The sequence below is a fragment of the Arachis ipaensis genome, chromosome B7, assembly GCF_059453495.1.
Source record: "Arachis ipaensis isolate K30076 ecotype BB chromosome B7, ASM5945349v1, whole genome shotgun sequence".
Lineage (NCBI taxonomy): Eukaryota > Viridiplantae > Streptophyta > Magnoliopsida > Fabales > Fabaceae > Arachis > Arachis ipaensis.
Genome location: NC_142442.1, coordinates 8,695,520 through 8,721,337, shown reverse-complemented (window position 1 = coordinate 8,721,337; position 25,818 = coordinate 8,695,520). Strand labels below are relative to the sequence as shown.

Sequence of the window (25,818 nt, the reverse complement as noted above, 5' to 3'; positions counted from 1 at the left end):
TTTCTTAAACAGTGGAGAGATTAGATCCGAAAATCGCATAGAAATTTTAAAAGATTATGGTAAAATTATATTTCTTTAAATATAAGATTTATTCAGAAATGCTATTTATACATTAAAATTTCACTAAAATCAGCCACCAATAATGTATTTGTATATAAATACATATGTGGTTTAATTTATTTTCAATGTATATTTTTATTATAACATGTATTTTATACTGGTAGTTAACTTTAATAACTGATTTTAGTGTACATGTAGCATTACTCAAGGTTATTTAATTTAGCCAAAATTAAATAGATATGTTGAAAACACGAAATTATAGCAAATTCTTTCATTTTTATTTTAAATTATCATTCAACTTAAAATAATAACTAAATTTTCATTTAATTAATTTTTAGATAATCCTTCTTAAATATTATTTTAAATATTTTTTAATATTATCTTAGTTCGTATTTCAAATAAAATGATCATATCACTGAATCACTTTCAGCTAGATTTATTACTGAATTGTGATGTCTATCTCTATACTTTCATTTTCATTGTTATTTTTCATATTGGAGTGGGGGAGTGTCCCATTTTTCTCAAATTTAAAAATAATTTTTCTCTTATATATCATGTTTTTGACAATCTGAATATTAATTTTTCTGAATTTAACTACTTTTCAGATCCTCCACTCCATTATTGTTAAAATTTTATGTATATCTTAGCTTTTTCCACAAAATTGATTAAAATTTTAAATAATAAATTAACCAAAAGAAAAATAATATGAATGAGGAGTCAATCACTAAAAAATATATGTAATATTATTAACTTTCAGACATAAAACAAAATCTAACAACGAATAATGAAAATATAAATGCTTTACAATATATATTATGTAATTCTATTTTATTAAATATAAGAAGTAGTTGTACATAATAAATTATGATAAAATAATTTATCTATTGTATTTGTTATTGAATTAAAACCAATAGAAATATTTTTAAATATAATTTTATTTTTAATTTCTCTGTGTTATAAGTGTCAACAAAATTCTTGGTTTTTTTTTTCAAAGTTGATAATTTTATCAAAATATTTTTTATCAAAAATTTAAATTAAATCATGTATAAAGATAATAAATGTTTCTAAAAAGAATTTTAAAAATTTGATTTAATTTTACACATACCTCGTGGGAAGCAAGGCAGTGCATGCAGCTGTTTGTGAGGAGCATGATGCAAAATTGAAGAAACAAAATTGAAGCAGCCAACTAATAATAACCATATATTATGATATATCATCATTTCAATAATTGAGATGGCAATGATTGTGGCTAGCTCTTTATTTCTATACGTGGGCCTTCCGCTGATGCCAAAAGCGAGAGAACAATAACATATATAATATTAAAAATTATATAAAAAATTATATAATATAAGATATATTATAAAAATATATTGATAGAGAATATATTTTAGAGTATAAAAAATATGTTTGTATTATCGTATCATAAAATTTATCGATAATAGAATTTGTGTCAAATTTTTTTGTAATTTTTTTAATATAATTAAAAGACAATTAGTAAGAAATTCATCTTTTATTTTATTTTTGAGTTATTTTTTACAATATTCATAATTAAAAAAGATCTCTTAGTTATAACAATTAAAACAAAGAGAATTAATACCAAATGAATAAAAAAATGGTTACAAAAAAATTCACTATATGAAATTTGAAAATTTTTATTTAATTAAAAAATATTAATAATAATATTTTTTTATATTTTTTAATGTTGTTACTTATTTGTTTAGATATCATTAATATTTAAATTGAATTAAATTTTTATTTATATTAAACTAAATATTAAATAATTTTTTTAAATTAAAGTATATATAAGGACAAATCACTTATTTAAGCTAAGGGGATAAAAAAATTACACGAATAAGCCAAATTAAAAATTTTTTCATGAATCAACCAGTTCACATTTTTATATAGTTCGAATCAGTCTAATTCGAACTTCATCTACATGTAATTCGAATCATACTGATTCGAATTACCTACACACGAACACACCCACTAATTCGAATCAGGTTGATTCGAATTACACACAGACATGAACATAGTAATTCGAATTGGGTAGATTTGAATTACTCAATTTAAAATTTTTTTTAAAAAAATTTAAAAATAACTTAAAAAAAATTAATAATTTTAAAAATTAAAAAATGTATATTTTATTTCATACATTAAAAAAAAACCAAACAAAATATTTAATTACGAGACTTCTTTAAAATATTAATGAGTTATCAATTCGAATTCCATATAATACTCTATTACCCATTTTTAATAGCTCATGAATATTTTTTAATAAATTTTTTTAATAAATTCATTTGAATTATATGGTAAGATATTACATGATTCGAATTACGCATGTGGAAGTTCGAATCACTCTGATTCGAATTATATGATGAGCAATTCGACTTTTATACAATACTCTTCTACTCATTCTTGATAGCTCATTAATATTTTTTAATAAATTTATTTAATATTTTTCTATACAATACATTTTTTAAGCCATTTTTTTAAAATTATTTTGTATGGAATAGCATATATTTTTTAATTATTTTGTATGGAATAAAATATTTTCTTTAATTTCTAAATTATTATTGACTATGTAGAGTATTTTTTTTTTTTAAATTTGAGTACATGCATGTATTTACCTAAGTCATTAGAACATTACAAATTTTTATAGTACTCCTAACATTTTTTAAGCCATTTTTAAAAATTATTTTGCATAGAATAAAATATTTTTTGTAGTATAATTGAAATAAATTTATTAAAAAATATTCATGAGCTATTAAAAATAGACAACAGAGTATTGTATTATATGAAATTCAAATTGATAGCTCATTAATATTTTAAAGAAGTCTCGTAATTAAATGTTTTGTTAGTTTTTTTTAATGCATGAAATAAAATATATATTTTTTAATTTTTAAATTATTACTAGAGAAATATATATTTTTAAATTTTTTTAAAATTTTTTTTAAATTGAGTAATTCGAATCTACCCAATTCGAATTATTATATTCACGTATTTGTGTATAATTCGAATCAACCTAATTCGAATTAGTGTGTATACCTGATTCGAATTAGTGGGTGTGTGCGTGTGTAGGTAATTCAAATCAGTATGATTCGAATTACATGTAGATAAAATTCGAATTAGGCTGATTTGAACTATATAAAAATATGAACTGGTCAATTCATAAAAAAAATTTTGATTTAACTTATTCGTATAATTTTTTGATCCCCTTAGTTTATGATTTACCCTATATATAATAATTTATTACTATTAATTTTTTTAAAAAATGTTGAAGGCCGAGACCTCTATTCGGTCCTCTTATATCCGTCCCTGGGTGTAAAGTTCTCATTGTCACTTTCAGATGTATGCTTTTTTTTTTTTGGTGACTAAACAAGGAAAGAAACAAAGCAAAAACTATTCTAAATCCGAGCGGATGATTCGTTGGAGATCAACACTAGGCTCAGACCAAATAACATGATTAGAGTTACTCTTGGCACCATATTTAGCCATCCAATCCGCAGCTCTATTTGCTTCTCGGGACACCCATTCAACGTGAACAAGCCAAGGACGAGATAAAAGCTCCTGAATCTTGTGAACCAAATCTGTTACTTCAGATGGATACCCACTTGTAAGCTCATGCATGATGGGCAGAATGTCAAGGCAATCTGTTTCACATATAATATCCCTCAAACCGCAATCCCAAGCTAAAACCAGCCCCCTCCAAGCAGCAAATAATTCACATCTGATTATAGACCAAGGGGGAATGCTTCCAGAGCAGCCCGAGATCCAATCTCCCTTAGAATCTCTAATAATACACCCAAATCCCGCTAAATTTGAATCCATATACAAGCTTGCATCACAATTAACTTTAAAACTATTGCCTACCGGTGGTTCCCAACACAGGCAATTTCGGAGAGACCTAAAGGCATTGCTTCGATTCCTGTAAACCTGTAAGTCCTTGGCGGTAATTCTGGCCAAGGCAACAACCTTATGGTCTGTCCAAGGGTTGTCAGTGTTGAATATGTCATTGCACCTATGTCTCCATACCCACCAAAGCCCTGCACCAAAGGACGCCTCATTGTTAGCCAAGGCCTTCCGAAACCACTCTTCAAGAGCAGTACCAGCCGTCGAGTCCAGGATACTAGGATCCAACATATACCAGATTGCCTTTGATCGTTCACAGTCTCTAAGGCAATGCTCCATAGTCTCCTGCGCCTTGTTACATCTCTTACACATATCTGAAGAAGCTAAATGCCGCTTGAATCGAAAGGTCTCAGTTGGTAGAGCATCATGTAAGCTAAGCCACATAGTAAATTTGAACTTCTCTGGAATGTTTGTGTTCCACAACCAGTTCCAATTACTGTTGGCATTCCAATTTAATGTTTTCTTTAATAACCATCTGTAACCCTCCCTTGCACTATACTTTTTTGTTGCTGCAGGCCACCACTCCCACTGTGGCTCCAACTCAGTCAAACTAGGATATCTCAGACCACAAATAAACTGCTTAATCTCATGCGGAATAGGCGTGGTAAGACTATCAACCTCCCAAGACACCCCTTTCCACAAGTCAGCCACCATGAAATCTGATTCAGAAATATGTACATAAGGAACAAGGTTGCAAAGCTTACCAAAAGGAGTCCACTCATCATACCAAACTGATTTGTGGACATCTCCAATATTCCAATGAAGCCCTTCCTTGAGATGCTCATAGGCACTAACAATGTTCTTCCAGGTAGCCGATGAAGAATTTCTACTGTTTCCGTTCATACCAGATTGATTCCTGAGATATTTATGCTTCAGAACCTGCACCCATAACTTCTCACTATTATTTAGACAATCCCATACCAACTTTCCCAGAAGCGCCATGTTAGCACAGGAAGTATCCCTAATACCCAATCCTCCTGCCTTTTTAGGAGTTATGGCGACCTCCCACCTGACCAGAGGCAGTCCTTTTCCAGTCGCTTGGCCTTTCCAAAAGAATTGTCTCATCAAGGAATCAATTTTATTACATGCATACTTCGGGAGAAGAGAAATTTGCATTTCATAAACTGGGATAGAGGCCATAACCGATTTAACAAGACAAAGCCTCCCTGCCTTATTCAGTAGGCGTCCTTTCCAACTGGAGAGCTTTCTCGAAATTTTTTCAATAATCTCCTTAGCCATCTTCCTGGAAGCTCTGGCATGACCGATGTTAATTCCCAGGTATTTACCCAAATCATTGCAGAACCGGATGTTAGAGACCCCTGAGAGAACCTCTTTTCTCCTCTCCGACACCCTCTTGGAACACTGGGCCTTTGACTTATGAAGATTTACCTTTAAACCTGACGCTCTAGAAAACAAGTCCAAACAATGCATGACCTCTATTATTTGAGCTTTTGATGCCTTACAGAAAAGCAAAAGATCATCTGCAAACATCAAATGAGAGAGTCGTGGTCCATTCCTAGAAACCGCAACTGGGTTCCACAAACCTTGGGAAACTCTATGAGAGATAAAGCAGGCAAGCATTTCCATACAGAGTACAAATAGATAAGGAGACATAGGATCTCCTTGCCTCAACCCTCTCTTCGGATTGAAATTTTGGAGCCTGTTCCCATTCCACAAAACTGCCAACGAAGAGGAAGTCACACAATTCAATATAAGATTAATGGTAGCCTTTGGAAACCCAAACCGGACCAAAGTAGCTTCCAGAAAACGCCAGTCTACCCTGTCATAAGCTTTTTCCAAATCAATCTTGAATGCCATGGTCCCTTTTCGAGACTTGGTGTTCCTCATGAAGTGCATAATCTCTTGAGCAATGATAATATTCTCTGTGGTTCCTCTTCCTGGAATGAACCCTCCTTGCAAAGGACCAATGATCTCCGATAGGAAAGGTCTGAACCTGTTAACTAGAACCTTTGTGACAATTTTATAAATTACATTACATAAGCTAATAGGCCGAAACTCCCGTAAGGAAGAGGGAACTTCCACTTTAGGAATTAGAACAATGAGAGTATCGAAAATAGCCGCATTCAATGGCTCACCCTCAAAGGCTCGCTTGACCAGTCTACACACATCGTTGCTAAGAGAGTCCCAGAACTCTTTGTAGAAAATTGCTTGAAATCCATCTGGCCCTGGGGCTTTAAATGAACTCATGGTCATCACAGCTCTTTTAACCTCTTCAGACGTCACCGGTTCCACTAACTTTTGACAAGCCTCAGTACTAAGAGACGGGCAAGGAAAAGGCCCCATGGCGTCCAGGTCAATATCCTCCCTTGTAGAAAAGAGCTTTTGAAAGAAAGAATTTGCCGCCAGTTCTAGAGTCGTAGTCTCCGTGGTCCAAGACCCATCCTCCAAAAATAACCCATGAATTTTGTTCCTCTTTCTCCTGATAACTGTCTGCAGATGAAAAAATTTTGTATTTCTGTCTCCACATCTCACCCATTGTTCTCTAGATTTTTGATACCACAACAACTCTTCTTGAAGAAGGACAGCATTCAGTTCCTGATGCAAAACTTGCTCTTTGATCCTAAGCTGTTGATCCTCCCGACTTTCCAGAGTAATCTGAACGTCATTCAAAAGCCTCTCCAACTCCCTTTTCTTAACAAAAATATTGCCAAAAACCTTTTTATTGAAGCTAGTTGCATCTTTTTGAACCTCCAACAAACATTTAACTACATCCGGAGCTCCTCTATTCCAAGCTGTATCAACAACATTCCTAAAAAGAGGATGAGTCATCCACGCAGCCTGGAATCTGAACGGACGATGGCCCTTGGTAGCCCTCTTTGCCATCTTGCACCTAGTGAATAATGGGCAATGATCAGAGTGAAGGCGCGCCAGCACCTCAGTATAAGCCTCTGGAAACATTAGTCGCCAGTCCTGGTTGATGACTGCTCTATCAAGCTTCTTGGCCACCTGCACCCCACCTTTCACCTTCCTGTACCAAGTGAATCTTCTCCCAATAGCCCCCATATCAAACAGCCCACAATCCTCCAATGTTTCCGCAAATTGTTCTGCTCTGGCAAGTCTAAATTGCCCCCCTCTAACTTCACTCTGCAACAAAACATCATTAAAGTCCCCTAACACAATCCAAGGTCCGTGGATCATATTAGCAATCCTTGTCAAGTCACCCCACAGTTCTTTACGCCGATGTATATGCGGATTAGCATACACCGCACTGCAGTAACTAGATGTATTGCCCATAGTGATTTCAAAACTGATACATTGATCAACTACATCCAATACTCTCACAGAAATATTTGAATTAGAACATAGAACCCAGATACCCCCACTATGGCCATTAGCCTCAACAATACCAACATCCTGGTAACCTAGATTATTCCAAAAAGATTTCATCCTCTCGAAAGCAATATGGGTTTCAAACAGAATGAAAAAAGTAGGATGAAATTTATTCGCTAACTCCTTACTATGAACCCGGGCCAATTTATTAGAGGCACCTCTAATATTCCAAAATAGAAAGCTTAAATCTAAATAATCCATAAAACAATTTGTATTGTAAAAAGGACCAACCTCAGCTGAAGTCCCTAACGAGATGATGAAGATCTACCATCATATCCCCCTGAGCCTTGCTTGTCCTTGTCCGGTTGTTGCCCAGTCTGTCTGTGTCCCTCCACTGACAACCCTTCCAATTTGCCGATTTGCTGCTTGCTGGTGTCGCCAAGGCAGTCCGGAGTCGACGGCGAATTCTGCAAAGAAGAAGGGCGCAACCTCTTGTGTCCGTTTTTGATAATGGCAGTGAAAGTCGGCACCGCAACGGAGACAGATTTGCCCTTCACCCCTTGCTGTTTGGAAGATGCCATGCGTGCCTTAGATCCGCTAACCGACCCGGTCTTCACCCCTGATTCGGCTCCTCTCATACGTAGCCCAAAGTCACGGTTCTGGTCCAATTTCTGATTTGAGCGCACCGGCATTTTATCTTTAGATGTTTGTTGGGCTTTGTTTGATTGACTCAATTTTTCTCTCCTTTTGCCGCTGACTTTGGTCCAGCCAGCCTCATTTTCCAAATGTTGGGACCCCACTTCCTTCCCATGCAACGTATCATCTAATTCCTCCCTAATTTCTGCAACTATCACTGACTCTTTGGGATTGCATCCAAATTCAAAAATTTTCTCTTTTGAAGCTTCCTGTGGCTGCACCACCCGGGCCGCCGTCTCGGTCACTGATGTTTCCTTTCGATCCACCCTTTCCGAATCTATTGGGGTCATTCTGCAGTCAGTTGCTGGATGCCCGAAACAATTGCACTTGTCACAAATAAGGTGTAAGCATTCATACTCCACCTTATATTCAAACTCATCGACAATCACACTCCGGACCACCGGCAAACCAAGATTAATTTGCACGCAAGCCCGAGCAAATTTTCCCCTTTCCGCCAACTTTGTAGCCAGATCCACCTTGACTGGTCTTCCCACAGCAGAAGCGATTCTCATCATGGCTTTATCCTGATAGTACCATATGCTCAAACCAGAGATTCGAATCCAAACCATAGTCTCCCCGAAAGTGTCCTCACAAGGTTTAAAATCCGGTGTCCATGGCTTGACCGCAATATAGTGACCGAAGATCATCCATGGCCCCCCTAGTAAAACCTTCTCTCGATCGTCCATGCGATCAAATTTAACGAGGAAGTACCCAAAACCCACATCCAAGATTTCATATCCACCGGTGATCCTCCATACCCCTTTCAATTTGTGAAACATGGCCGTGTAACTAAGGTTTTTTCCAAGAACCTTAATCACAATTGCTTCCTTGTATGGTTCAGAAAGGATGTTCCTAGCCTCTTCGGAGAAGCAAACTCTTGGAGGCATAGGATCTCCTTGTTTTCCAGTGACCACTGCCATGGAATCCTCATCTAGAGCTTCAGCCCGATTTATCCCTGTGGCTACCGTAGAACCAATAACCTTGTCACGGAACGAAATCTTGGAAGTCACCCTGGAACTAAGGTCGCCCTTACTTGATCCCTCCTTCACACCTGATGCAAACCCTCCCACACTCTCCCCCTTATCTCTTTCGATGGCATGGCCATCTTCTTCACCGTGTTTCACCCTCAAACGCTCTCTCCCGCTCTCTCCTTCTCTCATTCTCTCTGAGTACGGAGTACGTACTCTTTCTCTGCTAGAGATTTTTTTTTCTTTCTTTAGATGTATGTTTAAATTATATGCAAGTACACTTAAATATATTAACAAGTTAATGTATAACATGTTAAGTTAGTTTTTTGGCATGTCACTGGTAATTGCTGACGTGTAAGATGAAATTTGTCGCATAACAAGTTGGGGGTAATATATCAGCAGAAAATGATTAGAAAGTCTAATTTAACCTATATTAATATCTTTTAGAATAAAATTAAATTGTTAAATTTTTCGAACACTAAATTTTTTTATATGTGCCGCCAACTCTACCAATTAGGATTTGGACAAAAAGATCAATTTGGACAAATCGAAAATTATATTTAGCCAAAAATATCCCACTTATCAAACAAATGTTTATACAAAATTGGCTTTAGGTTTACACACTTTCGTGGGCAGATCTAAGACGTAAATTTTTTATTTTGTCCAAGAATGTGTCTGAAAAAAATCTAAAGAGATGAAAGAAGAAGAATCTTTCAAAGGTTGAAAAATAAGTTTTAATTAAGGTTGTAGCTCAAACAATCCCATCATACATATAAGGAGATGTTTTCAACTACTTAGGAGTTTCTATGCCAACAGCTTGAGAGCTTAATAAGTAGTTTTCATTAAAACAGTAATAAGGGAGAAAAAAAATTTACTGGGTCGGCTGAACAAAGTTCTGTAAAGCTAAAGAAAAAGGCAATTTAGAATTTCGAAATTTTGAGACTTTTAATCAAGTTTTATTGGACTAAGCAGGGCTGACGGCTCATCCAAACACCAGGATCACTAGCTATTAAAGCACTCAAAGTAAAATATTATAATCGGATAACTTTTCTAAGATCAGCTATTGGCTAGATACCATTCAAGTTATACATGGCGCAACATATGGTCTTCAAGATGGATACTAAATTTAGGAGATTTTTGGAGGATAGAATCCGATACAACTACTCATATTTGGGGTGATCTGTAGCTTTCTAACCATAACGGTTTTAAAATTTGGAGTACGGTGTTCTTATTTTGATCAGGAAACAACAGTCGACAATTTTATTGACAACCATACCTTGTGTGGAAAGAGAGCCTAATCAGACAGATATTCTATGACTTTGAAGCAACACAAATCCTAAGTCTATCCATTGACATCAATCAGCAACAAGATAATTTTGTATGGAAAAACACAAACTCCAGGTTATATGTAGTAAAGAATGCTTACCATCTTATACGTACGATCATAACCACAATATGCTACAGAATCTAGTGAACACCATTTTAGGCCTCAGTTCTAATGAAAAATGTTATGGAAGATACAAGCTCCAAGACGCACACTTACTTTTGTTTGACAATTACTCTTACAAGGCCTATCTACTAAAAAAAATCTACAAAAAGAGATATTAGTGATTCCACCTTATGTCCCAAATGTTATCTTGAAGAGGAAACTGAAACTCACATTTTCAAAAGCTGTGAATGGTCTCGTTAATTTTGGTGTCTCTCTCCTTTTACTCTCCGAATAGCACACTCTGTAGATCAAACAATAGAAGAATGAATTATTTCACTGTTTTATCATTTTGATAATAATAATAAAAGGGAATTTTTTTGGAGTGCCGCTTTGAGAAAGGAAGATTTTACAGGAAGATTGAGATTAAAGAGAGCAGAGACATTGAAATCAAGGTTTTATAGCTTGAGTAGTGAAAAAGTGAAAAAATATCTTGGTTTGTTACAATGGGTTTTATACATAGCTAGCTAGGGATTGGGATTAGGTGTATGATTACAGATTAGTTAGGCATTAAGCCCAGGGTGTAACTGAATTGTTCTTAGCTGTCATAACTGATTTTACAGCTGAGGCTGGGTGTGGAAGGTTGTGGAAGGTTCTGCATTGTGTACACTAACATGCCTCCTCAAACCAAGGGCCTTCTAAGGATCTGCTTTAAACACTCTGAGCAAGTCCCAAAACTTGAGGAATGCTGCTGCTGAGAGGGGTTTGGTTAGAGTATCTGCGAGTTGGTCTTGTGCTGGGATATGCTGAATGAAGAGCTCCTTATTGGTGACAAAGTCTCTTACAAAGGATTGATTGAGAGCGAAGTGCTTTGATTTGTTGTGTAGAACAGGATTAGCAGACATAAGTACAACACTTTGATTGTCGCAGTATACTACAGGCTTGGCAGAGTATGACATTCTGACCTCAGTGAGCAGATTTTGCAACCAGACTATCTCAGTTACTGCATCTGCAATACCCCTGAACTCTGCTTCAGTGCTGCTCCTTGAGACTGTAGACTGTTTTCTGCTTGCCCACAATACCAGGTTGGGACCTAGGTAGATTCCATTCTCATTGGTGGACTTTCGGTCATCAATTTTGTTGGCCCAGTCTGAATCACAAAAATCATAGACTCTAAAATTTGTGCACTTTCTGAACCTCAGACCATACTGAGTTGTGCCTGAGAGATAACGAAGGATCCGTTTTACTGCCTTCCAGTGAGAGTCAAGCGGGTTGTGAAGAAATTGTGCAACTTTGTTGACTGAAAAGAAAATTTCTGGTCTTGTAATTGTTGCATACTGCAAGCCCCAAACTATTGATCTGTAAAGTGTGGGATTGTGAAAGTTACCATCATTAAAGGCTGACAGCTTAAGAGAAGAGGTCATAGGAGTGGGTACAGGTTTGGCATTGCTCATTTCAGCTCTGTCTAGGAGATCCTGAATGTATTTGCTTTGTTTTAAGGTGACTGTCCCATTGCTGCTGTGTTTGACTTCAATTCTAAGAAAGTAATTCATTTCACCTAGGGCTTTGAGAGAGAAAGTGCTGTGTAACTGAGACATGACAGACTTGATCTCTGACTCTGAGTTGCCAGTTACTAAAATGTCATCCACATAAACTAGGATGTAAGTTGTGGAGGAGGAGGTGAATCTGATAAATAGTGACACATCTGATTTGGTGCTCACAAAACCAAATTTGAGGAGGGTAGAGCTGAGCTTAGTGAACCAGGCCCTTGGAGCTTGTTTGAGGCCATAAAGAGAACGTTGCAATTTGCATACTTGATGCGAGTTTGGAGAGGCAAAGCCTTCGTATTGTTGCATGTATACATCTTCACTAAGGTCACCGTTGAGGAATGCATTGTTGAAGTCGAATTGGTGTATTATCCAGCCTTTTGCAAGGGCAATGCTCAGCATGACTCGAACAGTTGCAGGTCTGACCACGGGACTAAAGATATGTTCATAATCAACTCCTTGCTTTTGGTGAAATCCCTTTGCTACAAGCCTCACCTTATATTTTTGGATTGTGCCATCAGGGTTCTTTTTGACTCGAAAAAACCATTTGCAGCCTATGGGTGTCGAATGGGGAGGTGGATCAACAAGTCTCCATGTGTTATTTTTTATCAGGGCTGAATGTTCTTCTTCCATGGCTTTTCTCCAATGTGGGGTGGCAAGGGCCTGAGTGATGGACTTCGGTAGGTTGCAGGTGAGGTCTGTGATTGAGAGTGTGGCAGTCAGTAGTCTTGGCTTGGTGATACCACTTTTGCTCCTGGTTTGCATGTGGTGTGTATTCTGCACAGTGCTATTGGTCTCAGTTGATGAACCGGTGCAGTGGTGTCGACTGCAGGTTGCACACAAGGGCCAATTTTCACCTGCACAGGGACAGTTTCAAAGGAATCTGCACTTTCAGCAAGGTTAGTTTCAGACTCAGAGTCAATGACATGAATTTGTGTAGGTTATAATGAATCAGATAGAATATTGGTATTAGTGGGAGATGCATCATGAATGTCTATGTAGGGTGCTTGAAAAATGTGGGTACTTGGTGGTATACTTCTCAGTGTTGCTGGTTTGTTGGGAGAGTGCTGTGTGTTGAATAGTGATGGGAAGGGGAATTCGAGCTCATTGAAGATAACATTCCTGGCCATATAGATTCTTCCTGATGGGGATAGGCATTTGTACCCTTTGTGATCAGGGCTATAACCTATGAATATGCACTTGGTGGACCTATGATCTAGTTTATGTTTGTTGTATGGTCTAAGCCAAGGGTAGCAGGCACAGCCAAAGGTTTTTAGGGATTGGTAATCTGGTGTGGTGTTAAACAGGATTTCCAAAGGGGATTTGAGGTTTAGGGTTAGGGTTGGTAATCTGTTTATGAGATAGGTCGCAGTGAGGATAGCTTCATCCCGAAAAGAGAGAGGTAGGGAAGCTTGTGACAAGAGAGTGAGGGAGGTTTCTGTCAAATGTCTGTCTTTCCTCTCTGCACAACCATTTTGTTGATGTGTGTGAGGGCAGGTAAGTCTATGTTGTATGCCTTGGTCTTTGAGGTATTTGGTGAAAGTGTTTGACAAGTATTCTCCTCCATTCTCAGTTTGGAACGCTTTGATTTTATGGCCGGTTTTATTTTCAATAAGGGATTTATACTGATGAAAGGCTGTGAATGTTTGAGCTTTGGTTTGTAGAAGGAAGATGCATGTGTATCTGCTAAAGGCATCAATAAAACAGGCATAATATTTGAACCCGGATTTGCTTGAGTGAGGAGAAGGTCCCCAAAGGTCAGAGAAAACTAGCTCAACGGGTTTAGTGTATTGGGAATGAGATGGTGAAAAGGGGAGTTGGTGGATTTTGTTGGTAGTGCATGGTTCACAAAAGGCAGGGTGCAGCTGGTGGGAGAAAATGGAATGTTGTATTTAGTTAGTATGGTTTTGGTGATTCTTTGGGAGGGGTGTCCAAGTCTTCTGTACCATAGGTCAAAGGAGTTAAGGGTATTTGTTGGAGTTTGTGTGTTAAGGTGATAGGAATGGGCTGTGGTGTTGGGATGTAGTAGGTTGGAAGGAGGGCTATTGGTGTCATTATTGGCAGTGGAGATTGTGTTAAGGTTATTTGTTGGAGTTTGTGTATTAAGATGATGGGAATGGGCTGTGGTGTTAGGATGCAGCAGGTTGAGAGGAGGGCTATTGGTGTCATTATTGGCAGTGAAGATTGTGAGTAATGCTGCAGACCTACTTTCAGTTGCACAATTAGAGAGAGCAGGTTTATTTGTGATAGGATTGACATTAGGAAGTGTAATTACAGTGATAGCAGCATATTTGTTAGAGGGAACACAAGCAGAAGAAATGTTGGAGTAAGCAGGACTATAACATTCAATAATAGCAGCAGATTTGTTTGAAGAAATGGGGGTGAATGATATATTTTTCTTAAGATGTACTACATTAAATGGTATAGGTACATCATAATTTTCTACTTTATTATACAAATGGTATGCATTAGTGTTTATATCATCAGCATTGCTGATTGTATTACACCAGTCACTTGTGTTTTCAACTTGGTGTGTGTTGTTGTTTGTTCCTTTCTCTTTTTCACTTTCTCTTGTCATATTGTTGTTGCTTGCTGCTTTTTCATTTTTATTTTGTGCTTTCCTATCCATAGTAACAGTGTTTGCATTTATTTTCTTTTTCTGTTCAGCACCAAGAGCTTGTGTAGCTAGCGCTTTATTTGGCTGTGAAGCAAGTGCTTTATTTGGTTTGGTATCTGAATGTCAGTGAACCTATATAGACCATTCTTAAGTTTGCCTTGGAGCAGAATCCTCTTGGACTCCTGGCATTCAACAGCACATATATAAGGCCAAAACTTGAAGAACACACCATTATCTAATGCAAATTTGGAGACACTGACTAAGTTTTTTGAAATGATAGGTACATGAAGCAAATTCTGGAGTTTAAAAAACTTGTTTGACATAGATGCATGCATGATAGACCTCCCAATATTAGCAATACTCATACCTTTTTCATTACCTCCAAACACTTGTTCAGGTCCTTGGTATTCTGAGCTGTGGAGTAGATTCATCTGGTCAAATGTGAGATGGTGAGAGGCTCCAGAGTCAGGGTACCAGCCATTGTCAAAGTTGTTTGTGGCGAGCAGTGCTTGAGGAGTATTTCGATTGCTTGTGGTTGCTTGTTGTTGATTCTCTTGGTAGGGTTGTTGTGGCTGTTGGTAAGAAGCATGTGAGGGTTGTTGATGGAATGTGTTGTTTGGTGGTGGAGGGCCACCACTGGGGTTGTGGAGGTGAGGATTTTGGTAATGTTGGTTGCATAGGTGAAAGCATTGCCAAACTATGTGGCCAATTCTTCCACATAGCTGACATTGGGGTTTGCTTCCTGACCACCAAGATCTTCCTCCTCTGAAGTTTCTTTCTCTGCCTCGCCTTTCAGATTGGCCTCTGGCATAGTAGCCTTCATAGGATTCTTCTGCTAAAAATTCACAGCTTGCCTTGCTTGATCGTGATTCTTTTTCAGCTAGATTTGCATGAACCATAGTGAGATCTGGTTTTCTGAATCTCTCATTTACCTCTTCTTGTGTAAGAAGCTGCGATTCAAGCTCACTGACAGTCATTGAGTCTATTCTTGAATTTACCATGGTGATAAACGCACTAAATTCTTCATCTAATCCTCCTAGCACGAAATCAAAATGTTCTTCTTTTGAAAGTGGAGCACCAAGCGCAGATAGAGAATTGACTACCTTGTTGACTTTGGCTATGTATTCGATTACCGTTGCACCTTGTTTCTTGATCATCTTTAACTGTGCCTTTAACATTCTTATCTTTGATTTTTGCCTGGCTGTGAAGTATTCTTTCAGTGATGCCTAAATTTCGTGCACATAGTCATATTCAACAACTCTATTCACGAAGACTTCGTTCATGGCAGAGAGCATCCACACGACCAAGCACTCATCACGTTGTTCCTATGCTTCAAATTCTTGTGAGACCTTTCCTTCAGCTCGATCTTGTTCTGAGTTGAATTTTTTGGGAATTGCCTGTGCAGTGATGTGACTTTGTAACTTGTTTGCTTTGACACATGCAAGAGCCTGTCGCTTCCACGCTTTGAAATTATCTTCATCCAGTTTGATTGTGGCTGGGAAGTTCCTGATTGACGCCATTGAAGCTTGCTGTGTTGCCTGAGCTGATGAAGCGGAAGGAGTGTGGTGATCCATGGATCAGAACCGAAGCTCTGATACCATGAAAAGTACCAGAAGCTTTGAGAAAGGAAGATTTTACAGGAAGATTGAGATTAGAGAGAGTAGAGACATTGAAATCAGGGTTTCATAGCTTGAGTAGTGAAAAAGTGAAAAAATATCTTGGTTTGTTACAATGGGTTTTATACATAGCTAGCTAGGGATTGGGATTAGGTGTGTAATTACAGATTAGTTAGGCATTAAGCCCAGGGTGTAACTGAATTGTGCTTAGCTGTCATAACTGATTTTACAGCTGAGGCTGGGTGTGGAAGGTTGTGGAAGGTTCTGTATTGTGTACACTAATACCTTCATGCTTTGTGGTGAAATAGAAATCAAACAATTTTTAAAAATCGTACCTTCGATCTTATGTATTTGGTACGTAATGCGGTGCGTAGGGTTACGGATTACGTCACTGCTCAACAACCTTCTTCTGTAGTACCTGCATCTGGTAGCAACAATGACACTACCTGGGAATCACCTCCACCGCATATATACAAAATTAATTTCGATGCCTTTTTTTTTACGGACGAAAATGCAAGAACGGGGTTGGTGGGAGGTAATACCGGGGCAGCGGCGGTGATTCGCAATGATAACGATAACATCATGATCGCAACAACATGTTCCTCCAAAAAGTGACATCGGCTAAGGAGGCAGAGGCTTTTGCGTGTTTCCTTGCACTCAAATTAATATTAGACCGTGATTTTTCTAATATTGTGATAGAGGGGGATAATCTTTAAATAGTGCAGGTCCTAATGCATACTGACCTCCCAAACAATTAGTTTGGACTCATTATTTCTAATTGTAAAACTATTTTGAGAAATTTCAGATCTCATTATATTTCACATGTAAAAAAAAAAGGTAACTTAGTGACCCATAGGTTGGCACTATTGTATTTCTCTATCTCCAAAGAGGTTTGGATATAAAGAGGCTCCACACGATATTTTTAATTTGGCCTACTTAGATGTCTTGAATTTTTTTAGTCACTATTAATAATATATATACCTTCTTTCCAAAAAAAAAGAAATTTATATGCATCTTTTAAAGACTAATAGAAACATGATGTAATATGTTGACCTAAGATACATATAAAAAGAACAAAAAAATAATTGAAAAAACAACAATAAAATATTATCCTATTATTTGAAATTGGTTACATAGGTCTAACGACATTATTGAATCTTATCGTATATTACATGTTTATAATGAAATTGTTTACAAATAAAAAAATTTAGGTAACATATATTTTATAAGATCAGAATATAAATTAAAATTGTTATTAATAAAAATTTCAATCTTTTTATTTTAATAAATACACGACAATTACATTAGAAACTAAACTTTATACATCTTTTCTATAATACTAAACCCGAAAAAAAAAATAGAGACATGCATGAACGAACTTGTAAGAAATAAAAGATTAATGATTAATAATTTTGTTAATTAATATATAGTCTTTGTTATGCCTATATTTATCTATCTTAATTGATGGTATGAAATCAAACGACAAATGGTAAGAGATAATTACACGTAAGGAAAGTGTTGAAGCCATTGATGAGGAGATAATAACAGCCACATAGAAGCTCTAGGATGGAGATATCGCGGTAAAGACTAGAAGAAGGTCTTTAAGCTCATCCTTCAAGTGAGTCACAAAGTTGATGGCGGTGCTTATGTTAAATGCACCATTGAATATGAGAAAATCAGGAGGATCTTGAAGCTCCGATCCATATAAAATTATTTGTGATGGAAGATGTCATGAAATTATTTGTCCTAAAAATTTAAATTAATAAAAACATGTAATATGAATAATTATATCTCTAATAAAGTTTCAAAAGCTCTTTTTTCATGTGATTGAAAAAGCATGATGGTCATGCTGCCTCCTCAGTTAAATTTACTCGAGTACGAGAAAATCAATGAGAATATTGAAACTCCATATGGTTTCTTGGAAATCTTTGGCAAGACTGCTAAAGATCTTGATGTTCATCTTCTCAAGGCATAGAGGTCCATGCAACAGCTCTTTATTATGAAGAATCTCGTCAACTAAATTAAAAATGGCTGGTGGTTATTATGAACTTTTCTCTATTAAATAATAATTACAATAATATAATTTATCTTGGACATGAACAAATAAATAAGGATGGTTGGTTCATCTTTAATTTTCATCATCCTTGGTGATTTACAGTTGTAATCTTCTATTATTCTTATGTATGCATTACTTTAATATTTTTTCAAAATTTTAAAATAATTTTAAACTTGTTAGCCTCTTTAATTTTTTTATCTTCTCCACCATTGCTACCGCCTCTTGCTCATCCCCTAAATCTGCTTCACGGTTGCTCCATCACCCTACACTCTAAATCTGTTGAGTTGTCGACACTATGAAGCTCCTTTCTCTCTCTCCCTCATCATATTTGTCTTTGTTGCATATCTAGCACTGAGTTTGTCAAAATAGACAAAATCTATTGGTCCATTTATTTTTGTTTAAACGGATAGATCTTTGTCATTAAAAGTAGATCTGTAAAAACTAAATATTAAATGACCTTAGTCGATTAAGCTGTAAAAAAATGAGTTAGAGGGGCTAACATGCAGTTAGAAATAAGAGACTAAACTGGATACAGACGAAACTGCAAACGGAATTTCCATAAGAAAATATAAACGGAATTGTCGGAAGAGTGGCCAATTATCGAAAAACTGCTGAAAAAATGATGAGCTACTGAAAAAGTGACAAAGTGTAAAGAGATGGTAGACTATCGAAAGGTGACGAAAAATATATGATTTCTCTATGAGAATAAGTAAGTAGTGAATGAGTTAATCGGTTATGTGAGAAAGCATCAAAGTATTGATAAAAGAAAAAGAAAAAAAATAGTACGGAAGAAAAATATGAAAAATACAGTGATTCATCAGAGGAAAAACAACCTATTATCTTCAAGGAGGATACCATGACTCTGATACTATGCTAGAAATAAGAGACTAAACTGGAGAAAGGATTTGTGTATTATTAAGTGTGTTTAAATTGTCTGAAATAATATAATATAGAAGTGTATTTATAGGTGATAAGAGAATTGAAATAATAAAAACGTAATATTTTATAATAAATATAATAAATATTTAGATATGCTAAATAATTCTAATGAATGTTAATTTATTTTAATATATATATATTCTGACACATGCAACTAAACGGATAATCTATTTAATTATTTTCCGATCCATTTTTAACAATAAAATTAGTATAATTCTAATTTCTCTTCTAAGTAGATCCTGATTCACCAACTAAATTTTTTTTTTCTACAAAAATAAGATTTTTTAAATTATTTTTAAAAAAGAACATAAAAATAAATAGACTAACTTGTATAATTCACAAATTTAGATAGATCAGATAGACCATCTTTATTTAGCACTGCCACAACACGTGTGTATAAAAATTGAAAAAAGCTTCTAGTTGTTGGCGAACATTGATATCATGCAAAGAAGCAAGGTCTTGACATCTTTGTTGATGTGGACCTCTTATTCATTATTTTTTTCATCTTATTTGAATGAGAGAAAGTATTGCGAATCAAATTTTAGCCGATATTAGTTACTTTTAAAATTTGGATTTATAATTTAAAATTTAAGATTAAAAATTTATGATTTAAAGTCTAAAATTTAAGATAAATAAAATAATTTTAAAGTATTGATTGAGATTACCTGAAAAATATTAATTATCTAGTATTATTCTTTGAATAAATGATGTATTGATTAAATAGGTTAATTATATTTATGTTAATTAATTATTAAAGATAATATTGGACTTTGTATGATTTTTTTATTTTTGAACTTTTTGAATGTATGTTTTCTCTCTCCAAAAATATTAACTTTACACACAAAAATTTATTAATATTTATTTATTTTAATATATTCCTTTTTTTTATGACTTAGATATATTCAGTTTCACAAATATAAAAATGTATTTACATATTTTAACCAACAAAAAAAACATATAACTTTATGTATTTACATACATTTAAATTAACGGTAATATTTATATATAATTAATTTGAATATTATATCAATATATCTGTCAATATTACTCTAGGTACATATAGATATTTATAAAAAAATATTATTAAAACATCTTGACATCTTATAAAAATAGTTTGTTATTAATTATTTATATATTTAATTTTTTTAATTAATAAAACAAAAAAAATTATATTTAATTGTTTAAAAAATATTGATGTCAAAATAGCATTTGTAATACTGCTATTTTTATGGTGTAGAAAGAGAGAATATATATTTTGGAAGAGTTGATTTTTTTTAAGAATGAAAATTGTAATAAGAAATTTTGCTTTTTGTTATAAAGGAAAATTAAAAATAAATTTAATTTTAATGTAGTGTTAGTATGAAATAATTTTATATTTACATCTAATGACTGACGTAACACTACATTAACAAAAATAATTACTTTTTATAGACGGTGTGAATTGTCATTCAAAAGACCAAATATAATTACATAACTATGTAAAACACATTTTACACTATCAATACATCAAATTTAAACTCACTAAAAATATGTGCACCCAAAATTTGTATAACACCAGACATATAGAAAAACATGGTAGACACCAAAAAAATATAAGAAAACATAGTTATTTTTCGATATTATGTAGACAATATCTTATTATTTTGTTTGCATTAAAATATCTATTTACAGTTGTTTATAAAAAATAATTAAAAGAAAAATTCAAATACTAAAAAAAGAAAAATCTTTTAATAATTAATATTTTAAAAAAAATTGTCTAAAAAATTAAATTCTTCAAGTTATTATTGGAATATTTTATACGCAACATATTATTTATAATTAAATTATTAATTTTTTACAATGAATAAACTATGTTATTGAGTGAATATTTAATATTTATTATTTTATTAAATGAAAAAAGTATGTTTGAACAGATTTAACAAAATTATATGATTAGTTTCTTTTTGAGAATATAAAAGTGTGTTGAAGAAAGATGATGATTTTTTTAATATATATTATACATTCATTAATTTAATTTAAAATAAATATTAATAAATTTTTGTGTGTAAAAATTAATTTTTCAGATGATATTTATTATGTAAATAAAAATAATTAATTGAATTTTCTTTTTCAAGTAACATGAATTGAAAAAAAATTATTAACTTAGATGAAAAATTAATAAAAAAGAAAAATTCAATTAATTATTTTTCTTCCAACTCATGTTACTTGAAAAAAGAAAATTAATATTTTTGGAGAGAGAGAACGTACATTCAAAAAGTCCAAAAATAAAAAAAAAATCGTACAAGATCCAATATTATCTTTAATAATTAATTAACATAAATATAATTAGCCAATTTAATCAATACATTATTTACATATTACATAAGACAAAATATATTACATTTTACTTGCAACATGTCAAATCTTATCTCTTCAATTATTCTTTTTCTAAATACTTATCACACTACTCTTTTGACCACACAAACATACACATGTAGAAAAATCTCTCTTTCTACATCATAGAATTCACCTAAAACATTAGTCATAAAAAAAAGAGTTCCGTTGTTTCTTCGTCACACACTTTTTGGGTACATATATAGTTAAGGAACCGAAGCCCAAAAGAAATCACAAAAATAACAAAAAAGAAGTGTTCCTAACTCTTAGCATTGCATTGCACCCGTAACATCAATTCCCTCTTGGAGAGGCCTAAGTGGCCATCTCAGTTTCACGAAGAAAGTTAAGAAACGTGTTTGGTATGCATTTTTTTATTATTTTTTTAATATTTTTTGTTTTTAAGATTAACATTAAAAATTTTAAAATAAAATAAAAAGTTAAATTATTTAATTATTCTTTATAATTTTATCAAATTTATAATTAAATTTTATATTTTTTTAATTAAATTTTTATACTATTTTTAATTTTGTAATTAAATTTTTTCTAATATAAAAAAATTAGAATTAAAAAAATATTTTTTTTGCAAATTAAAAGGTAATCATAATTAAGAATCTAATTAGATATTTGATCACATATTTTTTTGGATAAATATTTTATTAATTTTTAATAGTTTTGACGTAAAAATAACTTAATTGCAATATTAAAAACAATGTAGGAATCTAATTTAAAAATATAAGCATTGTTTTGGTCCCTAACGTTGAGTATCAGAATCGAAACCGTCTCTAACGTAATTTTTAATTTAAAATTATCCTTAACATTTTTTTCGTATTAAAATTGTTATTTTTAATAAAATTTTTAATTTTATTCCTAAACTATCTCTACTTTAATAAAAAAATATAAAATTTAAAAAAAATAAAAGAAAAGAACGCGGTGGGAGGAGGGAGAAAAATGGTACACGAAGGGGGGAGGGGAAGGAAAGGGGAAAGGAAGAGGGGGGAGGGGGGAGGCGGGATGGCGCCGGCGGAGCTTGGAGCTGCCGTCGCCGTCGCCGAAAGAAAGAAAAAAGGAGAGAGGGGTTGCTACGGGGGAGAAGAGAAGAGGGAAAGGAGATGCGCCGCTGCTGCTAGGGCTCACCGCCGTCGTCGCGTCGTCTTCGGGAGAGCACGCCGCTGAGCTGTCGCTGCCGATTCGCCCACGAGCTGCCGTCGGGGAAGCGCCGGTGGTTCTACTTCGGCTTCTGCATCTGCTTCTTCTTCTGAATTTGCTTCTCTTGCTTCGGCTTCTCCTCTTTGTTTTGGCCTCTGCTTTTTGCTTCTGCTTGAGCTTCTGCTTGAGTTTCTGCTTCTGCTGCTTCTATTTTTGTGACAGCTTCTGCTTTTATTTTTAATTTTGATTTTGATTTGTTATTTTTTGATTTTATTATTGTTGTGTGTTGATTTGGTTGTTGAATTTGTTGAATTTATGTTAATTTGTTGAATTTGTGTTGATTTCATTGATGGTGCTATTTTTTGTGGTGGAGGTAAAGGTGCTGGTGGTGATAGAGGGTAATTTTGTCCGAAAAATGTTAAAAGGACGATTTTAATACGAAAAAAATGTTAAAGATGATTCTAAATAAAAAATTACGTTAGAGACGATTTTAATTCTAACCCTCAACGTTAGGGACTAAAACAATACTTATCCCTATATTTTTAGTTTAATAATTATACCTAGTTATATTTTATTAGTTTAAATGAAATAGTAAAATAAAGCCGGGGAAAAGTCACATCCTTATAATCGAACACATTACATAGCTAATAATAATCTTTCTATGATATCGATTCAATAATTGAGATGGCAATATTTTTATTCGTTTAATTTTAAGGTTTGCATCGTTTGAAAGCCTTCAACTAACCACATCTTTGGTAGATAGGAGTGATGGAGCATCATTCAATTTCTAAATCTCATCTGTTTTGAAATTTTCATTGAATTCACGTGTTTATATATATGCAAAAGAATACAGAATATTTCATTGAACTTTTACTTGCTTATATGAATAGAGTCTTGTTGTTAATGAGTGTGGTAGGAACAATTATTTAGGCATTTAAAAGAATTAAAAAAAAAGCTAAATTATTAACATTTTTAATGTATTTATTAAAAAATTAAAAATTTCTACTAACAAAACTCATATTAGTAATGTTATAAAGATTACTATATATATTGCACTTAATAATTATAGACCAAATATATAAAAGATGAGAAATGTTAGGTGCTAACACTTTTTATTAATATCAAAGTTAGTCTACTTTAATAAAATAATTGGCTAACAAAAGTATACATATGTATTGATTCTAGTTTAATTATATGTTTGTCCTATTTAAAGTTACGTTAAGTCGGATTAGATAAATTTGATTCGTATATTTACACATAAATCAAATCACACAAATTTAATTTATGCTAAAAAATTTGAATTTATGTAAATTAAATTAAGCCAATTTAATTTAATAGTGCAAGAGAAAAAGTGTTTCGTCTTTTAGAATATAGGATTTTGATAAGGGTAAATCGAAAGAGGTCAAATTCGACATATACATAGTGAGAGTCAGATAAAGGTAAATCGAACGAAATCAATTCGATTTATTAAGAGTAGTATACACCATAAATTGAATAAGAAGGTTAATTCAGTTTAGTCTTGTTTTGCATATTTAAGATTTAACTTCTCTCATATGATTTATATTCACTCCTCCACTCTCACATACACACAAAAGAGAATTCAAAAGGTAGAAAGCGACAAACTTCAAAATTGTTGTCATGGAGGGCGACCTGAATTGTCTCTAACAACTAGATGGAGTTGCTCATGTTACTAGTAACATGAATAAATAGGTGAGTATGCGAAATTTCTTTTGTTTAATTATGTTAAATTAGAAGTGTTAGCAATCCTAAGTAATATAGAATTATTAGATTAAAAATGTTAATTAGAATAGTGATTTAAAATTATTGATTAAAATTTTTAAATTAAAAATGTTAATGACAGTGGTGATTTAAAATTGTTGATTATAATTAAATTTAGATGGGTAGTGATTATAGTATTAAATTTATATGGGTAGTGATAATAACAGTGGTAGTTAAATTAGAATTGTTGAAATTTAATTTCTATAGATATGACTAGAATAGCATATGTGGTGGAGACATAAGATTAGATTTACATATAATGACATGATGAGATTTTAACTTTTAAAAATAAGATTGTCATCACTTTGATAAGAAGTAGTTAATATATGATTATTAATTTATTATATAATTTTTTTAATAGATTATGAATTATATTAATTTTTTTATTCAAGTTATTTGTTGATTGTGTAAAGTTTGTTATGAATTTTAATATTTTTTTCTATTCTATAGTCGATCTAATGTATTAGCAGTATAAGGAGGCAACATAGTATGTCTTTGGACGATTGGATCATATCATATCTGAAGACTGCCATACTATATTATCTTGTTAGCCTCGCAACCACTGATTTACTAGATGCTATAAATCTTGATACTAAACACAACTTTTTTTTATTCTAAAACTGTCATCCAACTTAAAACTCAGTTGGAGCTGATGTATCATGTAAATCTCTGCCCTCAAATTCAAATTTTATGTCTGGAAAATCCTATTGTGCCATGACCTCGTTTAAAGTTGAAAAGTTCACACATGCAGATATTGCTGCATTTTAGAATACAAGGGGCCATCCTGTTCGACTGAAATGCTCCTCCCTAAATCCTCATTACTATCCTCAACTATCATAATGAGTTCTGTATCCTCGTCATCTCACAGTGAATCTTTTATGGGATTTGACTCTTCACCCCTTGCTGGAACTGATATCATTGTAGGAGAAATAGCCATTGTAATTCCAAGCTCACTAAAAGAACAATTATCACCAATTTCACCAATATTAATACAGTTTAAATTAACTACAAAGAATGAAGATACCAACATTAATGCTACTTCGGGTGCAACTATTTTTTACCATCGTCGGTGTCATCTCTCTTCTACCGATTAGCGCTATTTCACCTCTTGTTCAAAATCTGCCCTGTTTTATTTTATATATGCTTTTATTTTTTAGGTAATTTTTTTTATAATAATTATTGAATAATTTATAAACTTGTTATGAGTTAAATAATTATTGAATAATTATTAATTAATCTTTCATTGCTTCTATGTGTTTGCTAGTTCTTTTATTGTTATCGTAATGATGAGCGATTTATTTATAAATTTCTTTTGAATACTGCGGTGATAAACTAGATGTGAATTGAGAAATATGGTACACTTTCTGCGTTACTCTCTCTTCCCTCTTATTTATT

General features: G+C 33.5%; 2 protein-coding genes across 2 annotated transcripts; both read right to left on the bottom strand.

Annotated features, from left to right (window-relative positions):
• Positions 1-5,597: 5,597 nt before the first annotated feature.
• LOC148550287 (uncharacterized) lies at positions 5,598-7,377 on the bottom strand. Its single transcript, XM_088494412.1, has 3 exons — positions 6,488-7,377; positions 5,749-6,244; positions 5,598-5,648 (listed from the first exon to the last, which is right to left on the bottom strand). The coding sequence occupies exons 1-3, from the start codon at positions 7,375-7,377 to the stop codon at positions 5,598-5,600; spliced, it is 1,437 nt and encodes a 478-aa protein (XP_088350538.1).
• Positions 7,378-7,565: 188 nt separating this feature from the next.
• LOC148550286 (uncharacterized) lies at positions 7,566-9,116 on the bottom strand. The gene has a single exon (XM_088492746.1). It carries the CDS (start codon positions 9,114-9,116, stop codon positions 7,566-7,568), a length of 1,551 nt encoding a protein of 516 aa, XP_088348872.1.
• Between the last annotated feature and the right edge of the window lie 16,702 nt (positions 9,117-25,818).